At 49.2% G+C, this 10,739-nt stretch overlaps 1 protein-coding gene across 1 annotated transcript; it reads right to left on the bottom strand.

The window, feature by feature from the left end:
• Positions 1-525: 525 nt before the first annotated feature.
• LOC144133974 (uncharacterized) lies at positions 526-2,334 on the bottom strand. The gene has a single exon (XM_077667010.1). The coding sequence runs from the start codon at positions 2,332-2,334 to the stop codon at positions 538-540; it is 1,797 nt and encodes a 598-aa protein (XP_077523136.1). The 3' UTR covers positions 526-537.
• Positions 2,335-10,739: the final 8,405 nt, after the last annotated feature.

The raw sequence follows: 10,739 nt of genomic DNA, 5'->3' as shown, positions 1-10,739 counted from the left end.
TGTCCAACCGCAACATTTCCTCCATTCACTGAGGAAGAAAACACTGCCACAAACTTCATGAAAATCGAACTAATTTCAGACACGCTACAGCGTATGAAATTTCCCATGTATTTCCTAGGGACACTGTCAATTGTGAACCCTCTTAACCGGTTGACACTAGCAGCGTAACAATTTGTATCTCTCTTCCTCAAGCTGCGCGCATTAGTGAGCTGTGATCTAGCAAACTGCTCCAGAATATCGCTGATAAGGGCTAGATTATTCAAATAATATTTTAACCAAAGACTTCGGTTAAAAGGTTAATGGCCCGAACGCTTAACTTTTCGTCTATATCATACGCATGATTCATTATATTAGTTACAGAAAAAAGCACGGGCCATGCAGCGTTCCTCGCACAACTGAGAATATGCATGCAATACATGAACACAAATGCTAGAGCAACAATAACTTTGAAGCATGAATCGCATTTATTTCAGCGATCAGGTACGCCCGAGATGCAACGCGGCGTGACTGTAGAGCTTCACTGGTCTTCACAGGGTATCAGTGGCGGTTGTGAGGCTTCGCCAGGCCGATGAACGTACTCCGTGAGCAGCCAATGCAGGGGCGATGGTGCAGGAAGACGCCTGCGGACGGCTCCAGTTCCCCGTTTCCGAGCCAGCCCCAGACGCAGTCCCGTTGCCGGATCCAGGTGACCGCCCGCATCGCCGGCCGGGCAGTCATGTAGTGAAGGTGAAGCATCTCCAGCAGCGGAAGCATGGCCTCCATCTTCTTCACGAAGGACACAGCCACGTCCACTGTGGCCGTCGCGCCCGAGAGAACGCAGAGCTTACGCAGCGTGGTGAGATCCGCGAGTGCAGAAGCGAGGAATCTGTGATCGAGTGGCACAGTGCGGGCCTCCAGCGTGAGCGAGCGGAGCCTTGTGTTGCAGCGCAGGAGGTGGCGCAGAGTGCCGCAGAAAACGGGTGCTTCTGACATCTCCGCGGGGAAGCTGTCTAGGCTCAGTCGAAGTTCGACGACTCGACACTCTTGCAAAAGAGTGAGCGACGATAGCTTCAATGTTTCGTCTAAGACGAGCCGTCGGAGCTTGGTTCTTCTGTGTAGCCTCAAAAAGTCGGCGGCAAAGAAAGAAAGCGGCGTCTCGCAGGATTCACACGGACACTCGCCGTTAGAGTCGCGCTCCGACCGGATGTCTAGCTCCTCCAGGTCCTCGCATCCTCGAGCCAGGAACTTGAGCGCCTCGATGTTGGTCACGCCGCACGGGGCGAGTGCCAGCGCTCTCAGCTGAGGCAGCGCCGAGCCCACGATGAAGGAACCGTCGACGTCGCAGTTGAAATGAAACGACGTCAGGTTGAGTTCGGTGATGTTAGAGACGCAGATCTTAAAGAACAGATGCATGGGGTACCTGTAGCACTGAAGGGCGACCGCACCTCGGGGGAACAGCAGACCATTTGGGGGCTGCAAGACTAGCGAGAGAGATCGGACGTCTTTCCAGTACTCGGGCCTCGATATGGCTCCGTGGAGACGAGACGGCGCCTGCGAGTCAGCTTCGACGACTACAATGGCTTGCTGAACACCGCGGAGCGAGACCTTCTGCTGCAGTACGTCGTCGAAGGAGACAAAACTGCAAGACTGCAACTTTAGGTTGTAGCAGATGTTGCCCCATATTATACCCTCCGCTCGGAAGATGGGACGTGGCTTCCACCGGCCGGGGGTCACCGGCGGTGCTGGCGGTCCGGGCGCCGGAACCCACTCGGAGGTGTAGGTGAAGGTGGTCAGGCCAGCTGGCCGGTGTCGCATGAGCTCCTTGCATACTGCGTTGCTGTGCTCGTCTTCGGTTTCTTTGCGGACTGCGTGCACGTGCAGGTGTTGAAGCTTGGGACAGCGTTCCAGGATGAGCTCTAAGAGGTAGGCGTGCGCTGGCGTAGCGACAAGGTCGACATACATGGCATTTATCTTCAGCTCCAGAGACCGTTGGCAGGTAGCGATCTCTGCAATATATTCCCCAATCGGCGAGGCATAGAAATGGGCCTCGTGTATAGACCACTCTAGCTGCCGCAATCTTTTGAGCTTCATTGCCACGAGCCCAAACAGTTCGCATGGCTCAACGACGCAGTTGACACAGTAAAGTTCCTGCAGGTACTCACAAGTCTCTGCGAAGCCGAGCAAGATTTTGGACGGTAGGACCAGGCAGTCGGTAAAGCGCAGCTGACGAATGCGGTGGGAGCGCTTTGCTCGAAGAAATCTTTGCAGGGTGACTTCGTCAGTGTCGGGAGAGAAAGTCAGATTGCGGACAAGGTCTGCTTGGAGGGCAATCTTCTTCAGGCTCCGGGAAGCCATAGCGACTGCGACCAGGGAGCCTCCGTCCAGATGCCGAAAAATATTCTTCCATAGCACGGTCGGAAAAGGGCCTATACTTGCAGAGGCGCAGGGCGTTTGCGTCATGCTGAGGAACTTCACTCGGTGGCAACGGTGACCAAAGTTCTTCACAGAGAAGACCACATAAACACAAAGAAGGCGAGCAGAATAGAGTGAAGCAGCTGCAAGTTGGTTCAAGACATTGCTTACGCGGAGATCGATTCTTGCGCGGCCTGAGCTTGAAAACGGGTGTAGATCACGAGACACGAAGCGAACGTCTGCAGTGCGGGCAGGAAATGATCTCTCGTCGCGAGAAATCGCACCTTTCGCCACTTATATACCATGGGTACACGTGACCGATAAAGGACAAAAGAGTATCTTGACCGTTACCCAGCTGAATACTTAGGGTGCCTCGAAAAAGCTTTCCCTCAGAAGGGACAGTAAGCTGCATGGAGACATTCTTTGCATATGAGTCATCCCCATATCTTTCCCCTGTCTGACCACTTTCCGGGAACAGACCGCCTTGCAGTGGGACACAAAAAAAAAAAACGAAGCGGCCTTCCGGTGTCAAAGGACCCACTACCTGCCAGTGGCTTCGGCTGATTCGCATGACCCTGCTAGGGGGACAATGGAGGGAGTGGCACCACAATGCAGAAAGGGGTGCTATCCCAGACCATAGCCAATGAGATTATCCCCTTTATCTACCACTCCCTGCTTTGTCCCACTAGTAGGGTGATGAGAATCGCTCAGCACCATTGGCCATGGAAAAGAGGGGGCTGTGAAAGGGAAAACCGGGTGCGTGAGAGTGCCCATAGGAAATACATGGGAACTTTCAGAAGCTGTAGCGTGTCTAAAAATATCTTGAATTTCATGTGGTCTGCGGCAGCGTTTTCTTCTGCAGTGAATGAAGGAAATGTTGCGGACAGATATTTTTTTAAGCATCATATTTTTACAAATCAGAGGTAAATTCCAGAAAAATTGCACCTTTAGACATGTCGGTCTTTCATGTGATCTCGTGAAAAAACTAAGCCAAATATGAGAGTTTCCTCTGCAACATTTCCTCCCTTTCTGTTTCTTCATTATCAAGCCGCAATTTTCATCCATATCGAGCTTAGTGTTTGCGTTTTACAGGCTCTGAAATTTGTGTATGCCTTTTCAGCGGGGATTTGAAATTCGCGCCAAATTTAACTAACGCGACGTGGCTCCATTTGGTGTCAATACTTCGTTGCTACTACACTTTACCACCAACCTCTTGGTTGCCTGTGTTCGTGCGCGCAGGATCTTACTCAGAACTTGGAAGGACTACAGCTCTTTCCTTCCTTTTTTCTTGCTTGGACTGAATTCGGAAAGGATTATAATTGGTCAATAATTGGTTTTGGGGGGACAGGAAAATGGCGCAGTATCTATCTCATATATCGTTGGACACCTGAACCGCGCCGTAAGGGAAGGGTAAAGGAGGGAGTGAAAGAAGAAAGGAAGAGAGAGGTGCCGTAGTGGAGGGCTCCGGAATAATTTCGACCACCTGGGCATCTTTAACGTGCACTGACATCGCACAGCACACGGGCGCCTTAGCGTTTTTCCTCCATAAAAACGCAGCCGCCGCGGTCGGGTTCGAACCCGGGAACTCTGGATCAGTAGTCGAGCGCCCTAACCACTGAGCCCCCGCGGCGGGTTTAAAAGAAGGGCTTTTCTTTTTTGCTGGAGCTCTTGGTGCGGAAAGGAAGTGGGATGCAAGGCCACACCCAAAAGCGCCCCCTTTCCCCTCCCGGGAGCCAAACAATAAGGCATTGTTAGTGCCAATGCACAGGAAGGAGGCTCCCTATTAAGGACAGTGTGGGAGAACAGAATTGTTCCTTGCCCAGCGCAGGCGCGCAGTAACCCAGGTGTCGATACAAGTAAAGAATGCAGCTGCAAATATTCCTCATAGGAGGCCCTAGAGCAAATAGCGGCGCTTACATGAACCCAACACGCCTGGTTGTTGAGTTAACGGGCCGAAAACCGCTACTGGGTTCATGTAAACGCGCGCCGAGCCCGGAGTCGACGGGTCGCGTCCAGTAAACTACGCCGCAGGGGTAGGCGACTCAACTCGACCCTGACCGATGTGCTTGTACCCGCTGTTGAGTCCAAAAGCAGGGTTATTGAGAGGGGAGAGGATAAATGTGAACTTGTTTTTCACGTGCGCCGTCGCGCCTCCGATACAGCGATGGCCCGCCTCAATATTGGAGGCTATGCTGCTTGCTCCACGCTTGGTGTCGCTACAGTTGAACCGGTCTGAATCGCTAAATTCGTTTTCATGTAAGCACGCACTGGTTGAGTTGGATTGACCATGTTCAACCCGTCCCCCTAATCGACCCTACGCTATCGGGTTCATGTGAATAGGGCTAATGGCGTGGACTAACTGTCATGACCTAGCGATTGACCTCCTTTTACTGAGGCACTTTCCAATCACCTACAATTTCACGCTACACTCGCGGAGAACTATTTGTGGCTGTACAACGGCCCACATCAAGGTGAGAAAGGACCGTTCCTTCCTTTTCCTGTTCAGCCTCAGCTGCACTGCAACTGCGACGCCATGAGAACCGGTCGAAGCCAACGTTCGCCGTTGGCTCCAAGCTAGTGAAACCAGAATGCGTCGGATCGGCATCGAAACATCGGTTCTCTAACGAATCTTTGGTCTAGTGTCGCTCTTTTCCCCCAATTTTCCCCCCGACGAGGCATATCTCTGCCGGAATGTTCGCATTATCAGTGCGGGTGCTGTCCGCGGGTAAGCGTGGGTGCACCTTGCCTGCAGAAAGGAGCTCGCGGATTACCGAGCCCCCTACTCCAGAATACACATCTCTGTGGTGTACATAACGTGATGTCTAACGTTCATGGCCTGGCTGGCGAAATCATCAAGTTTTGCTTCTGAACCGGTTTCGCATGTGTCAAGAATTCCTCAACCGTCTTTATTTTCCCGATTAGGTGTACGCCTCGGTATGCGCCACACCTAGTCGCACCTCCTGCACTACGCTTCCAAAAGTCGCACATTTCAATAAAAAACGCTCGCAAGGGGCGCTATATAAATACAAATATAAAATATATAATACATAAAAGTATATAATATATAAAATATATAGAAACCATAAAAGAGCAGGGCGCATAGTGAGACTTTCCCGGAAACCATAGTAGGTTTGGAATTTTCGCTTTCAAACCCGTGACGTCATGACAATTCAGGTGCGCTGCAGTTTTTGTGTACAGAAAGAGCGTACGCTGTTGGCGTGGTTGCAGCGCCCATCTTTTCTTGTATTAAGCTGCAGTTTTTATTAGTTCTAAAAAAACACTAATAGCAGATTTGTCCACAATAGTTGGAAGTCGCCTGTGCAATGACGAAACTTGCATTCAAAGTCACCACGAACAGCAACAGGACGATCTCATTGCTTTTGCAAACCACACATCTCGCCCTTTTACCCAAGTTTGATTTGTTCCGTTGTGAAATTATGAGCAGTGGACAGGAAACGAAGTATTTCAGCAGTAATTTAGTTATTGAAGTGACTATCGCCCACAAATAAACTGAAGAATTCAGCGACGCCGATAGCAAGAAGCGTGCTCGGTGGTCATCGAAGAGGAAACTTCAAGATAAGGCGCTAAAAACGACTGCAACTACCCAGAATTATGTCGAGATAGTTGCGCCTGGCTGCAATCCTTCGAGATAACGCTGGTCGCATCTCGCGTAACAGTATATTCCCGCGCGCCAACGGTTTTGAACTCGAACAAACAAGTAGTACAATAGTTTCGCGGCATTACTTGTCAAATAAGCATCAGCCGGATGCTTAAACAAAAAGTACGGTCAACAACAGCAAAGACAATACAAAATAAACATTGGAAAGCGCAAACAATGACAGCACAAAAAGCTTTTTCACTGAGGTCGCATCGTCCAATCGGCGTTATTGTGCTCGCGCTTCCTACCTTCTAATGAGTTCGGCGAATTTCGACATGGGGAGGATTCCCTCAGGACCACCGCGAGGGTGGGTGAGCCCTCTGGGGGAGACGTGGCTGCAGGAATGCCGGAAGCAGCGACGACCATAGCGTCCCCACGTATTCATTCCGGTCCTCAGACGACGAAGTACAAGATCAGTGTTGCCCTCTTCAGTCATGCTGGGGTTGAACAATTGCCCGGGTGCCGCACCTTCGACAGAGTTTCCGCGTTCCGGTCATCAGTACAAGATCTTTCAACCCCTGCTGGGAGACAGCCTGCATTCCTGTGTCACGCAGGCGCCTTCCGGATCCACATGGGCGTGGTACGGACACGCGCGCGCCCACCTGGAGGCCGCGTGGACGACAACGTGACCGAGTCCTGTTCCATTTCCCTCGACCGAGCTGCGAGAGAACATCAGGACCGCCCTGCCGTGGGTGGTACCATCAGTGCCATCGTGTGATTGGACATCATTCTTCGAAATATATTCCCCAGCCAGGGATCTGGGGAATACGAAGAGTACTTAAGGAGCTGCTGGTTTGATGCCAGAGAGAGCCCCCTTCTTGAGAGTTATCAGAAACTCCCGACTCCTAAGAATATCTCTTTACTGAGAAGCCCTCTCAGTTGCCCGTACTTGTACATACTGTAAATAGTCCTTGTATAAAGTTTTCCCAGTTTTCTTCCTCCGATCGTCCTCGTCTCTTCTCCGGCCCAGTCACGCTACTTGAATCCCAGCAACTGGTGGCAGCGGTGGGATGCTGCTACCTGAGATCCAACAGCGGCGAGAGTGACGCAGCCTGATTCACGTCGTCTACGCGTACCGCCCCCCCCCCCCCCCCCCCCGTTTGCAGCAACCTTCCGTTCTTCACTCTAAGTCACGCCGCGAACCGATTCGCAGTCATTTCCAAACGCAGGGCAGAATAATAGATCGATTTCACAAAGCCCACTGCTCGTGCGCGAAATTTCGGAAAGCACAAAGCCGATATCTTAGTCGCAGCGCTACGGAAGCGAAATGCAAAAAAAAAAATTGACGGGCGGTTTGTTTACCTTGAGGCTAATCGCGAATATCTTGCGCTAGCACTGTTAAAGTTGTTTTTCAACTAATAGCACTTTGCAACTAATCTCAGATTTCACCTGTCATTTATTGCATGCAGAACGCGACTATTTTGTTACAATGCGTTGCTTATTACCCATTCGTCACTATCACTGCGTCGAGCTCAGGGGGCCTCCAGATATGGTAAAGGTTTCAGCGTTTGCACAGCAAACCGACGTCGCACCACTTTTGTTGCCCCGCTTCCCCCATAATCTTTTTTTTTTTTTTACAACGCACTCCAACCTTAAAATCCATTGCTCAGACTAGCGGTAACGTATGTAAAGAATAACTATTTGCATGCTAGTAAATACTTTCCATCACCACCTTTTTCTCAAATGTGCCTTAAGTCAGTCACCGCAGCGTTTGTACATGAAGACCATGTTGTTTCAGCTACGACGGTTGATGCAACGAAACAGAGTATGCACGTAAGGCGTACACTGTACCTGGCAAGCGGCAAGTCTCCTCAGTCCGATTTGCATTCACTGGCCGCCCACAGCCGGTTGCAATCAGCGCTTTTTATCCTTGCATATGTTTGATCGGCGTCAACGACAATAGCGGTGAGAATGGTCTGAAATGGTCTCAATGCGACAGATAACCTGAGCTCGCATCGTTGACGCGCGCGCACCATGAACGCGGTGATAGGAAAGGAGGGCACATTTCGTCCAGATTAGTCGAAGCGCGTAGCCGGGTGCGAACCCGAACGCGGCGGCTGCCTTTCGATGGAGGCGAAACGCTTAAGCGCCTGCTGTGCGATGTCAGTGCACGTTAAAGATCCCAGGTGGTCGAAATTGTTGTTGTTGTTGCCTTCGTGACATGGCTGCAGAGCCATTGTTCCAGAGCCCTTCACTAAGGCAGCTCTTCCTTCCCTTCTTCTTTCACTTCTTCATTTAGCCCTTCTTTACGGCGCGGTTCGGGTGTCCATCTAGATACATGAGACAGTATACTGCGCCACTTCCTCCCTCGGAAACCAGTTTTCAAAAGCCAATTTTCATTTTCCCATACTGCGTACACAGCGGCGCACAGCAGTTCACTAACATGGTATAAGGTTATTAAAAGGCCCCAGAAAGGGGCTGTCAATAGAGTTGGGCTACGTCTGGGATGTTAAAGGACGCCGCTTCATAAATATCCTAATAATAATTAATAATTGGTTTTTGGGGAAAGGAAATGGCGCAGTATCTGTCTCATATATCGTTGGACACCTGAACCGCTCCGTAAGGGAAGGGACAAGGGAGGGAGTGAAAGAAGAAGGGAAGATCCTTGAGCAAGAATTTTTTTATAGTATAGACACCTAATTTTGGTGGCATGTTTTCTTCTCTGCAGTGATGCGGAAGACACTGCTACGCATGAATCATTATGTGATATTCGCCTACTACCGCTAAATGATTTATAATCGAATATTTTGTGTCATGCTGTTTCGGTTTCGACCGCAGAACGATGGCTGTGACGTCAGAGTGCGCTTTTGTGTCACTTGAGGTGCAGAAAAAGCGCGCATATAATCTCTGCTTCATCGTTCTAATTTGCGGCAGTGCTGAAACAGGCCTTCCTAGAGAGCCGGAATGACAACGAATGTGGAAGCAGCGACTATATTGCAGTTTTTTCATGTCTCACGTGACCTGTAAGCACACGTTGACGTAACAGTCCTCATTCGGCTGTTGAAACCGAAACCGAAACAGCACGAGAAAGAAATGCGATCCTAAATTATTAAATGGTCGTATCAAAATACCAGGTGGTATTCCATGAGTAATAATTTCTCACGCACCATTGCAAACAAGAAAACACGCACCCATATGCTAACCTCCTGCATGTTTGTAAACAAACAAGGTGACGCTGCAGTCGCTAGCGAGCTCGTGGTAGGCAAAAGGCCAGGGAGTGTCGTCGCGGAGAGGTGTTGAGCGCGGGTTTTCAAGGCTTGTAGGCGCGTTTTCAGTTTCTGCGAATCACATCAATGGTTGATGTTTACAGCTTAGTAATTTCTTGAAGTACACGAGCTCGCGTTGGCCACGTGCGGCGTATTCAGAGAAATAGTTCGCCACTGTGTATCGTATATATGGTTAGTAGTAAACAGAAAGCGTTTCTGCCGTTGATTTCTACGCTAGGCATTGAATAAAATAAGAAGTTTTTGGCACTCTGCTCTAGCCAGAATGATTTTGCTTCGGGACAGTAGTGAGAGGATGTGCTGGCGATATTTCGGCGGAGCAGACGTGCGCTCACCGTCTGCTGACATACGTAGGTGTCATGCTGTGCGAAAAGTGGGGACAGCGTCGTGTACTTATTCTCCTCTAGCTGTCCCGCTTAAGCGCTGTTTTTATCCGCAGGATCACGCACCAGCCAGGCCGACTTCTCCCCTTGTTAAACTGGTCGATTTGGTGAAAATTTTTTATTTATGGAATTATTTTCTTTCTTAGCCCTGGGGTGTTGTTTCGTGACGAAAAATTATAGCAAAATATTAAAGTACGCTTTCGAGATGCGGGGTCGTCGAAAATTGTGAGGTAATTCCTTTGAGGCTTTCTTTGTGTTCAGGGCCGCATTTCTTTGACCAAAGCGCAAGCGAAGAGGCCAAAAACGAGGAAATAAACGTTAATTATAAGGTTTGTTTTCTGACCTTTCACATTTTCTGCGATTGGCATCACTCACACCTTCGTAATTTCGTAACGCATGAAAATAGATTGATTCTATTTGTCGCAAACGATTCCTGAGACGTTGAGGAATGTAATTTCTCTCGATTTTTTTTCCTACAGGTGCAGTATTATGTCCGTTATTTTTGTAAGAAACGTTTTCACATAACTATGTATGCATAAGTACATGATCATCTAAAAAAAGAAGTAATAGCGTCATATACAGAACAAGGCTTTGTAAACATACTGGCGTAAAAAATTTGCGCACTTTCTACTCAATTAGGACCTTGAGGTGACTTGACGAGGGTGTTAATTATAATTACCCAAGAACTGCACCAGGTATAGCTAAAAATAAAAGGCATTACCGAAACTAGCGTAGCAATTTCATATTTGCACCAAATTTAGTTTCATATCGCGTGCATAAATAACGAAAATACTTTTCGTTGCCGCGCCCCCTCTCAATTTCGACACGTCTGTTAGTAGCACGCCTGCGGCTGCTTCTTTCCAAACAAGCTTCGCGGTCATGGACTGCATCATGAAACATGACACATGCATGATGCAATGAAAAAGCATGTGGCTTTTAGCACACTTAAGTTACGCTATTCTAAGCAAGCCAACTGACCGCGCATGAACTTACCAGATTTCTTTCTACTCGAATCAGATAATTACGTGTTATATTAGGAAACACTTTCTAGTAAATATCAAATGCCATAAAACGTGCCATTAA

This window comes from Amblyomma americanum, chromosome 5 (genome assembly GCF_052857255.1).
Source record: "Amblyomma americanum isolate KBUSLIRL-KWMA chromosome 5, ASM5285725v1, whole genome shotgun sequence".
NCBI lineage: Eukaryota > Metazoa > Arthropoda > Arachnida > Ixodida > Ixodidae > Amblyomma > Amblyomma americanum.
Note: the sequence above shows the minus strand (reverse complement) of the source record. Positions and strands in the feature narration are given on the sequence as shown.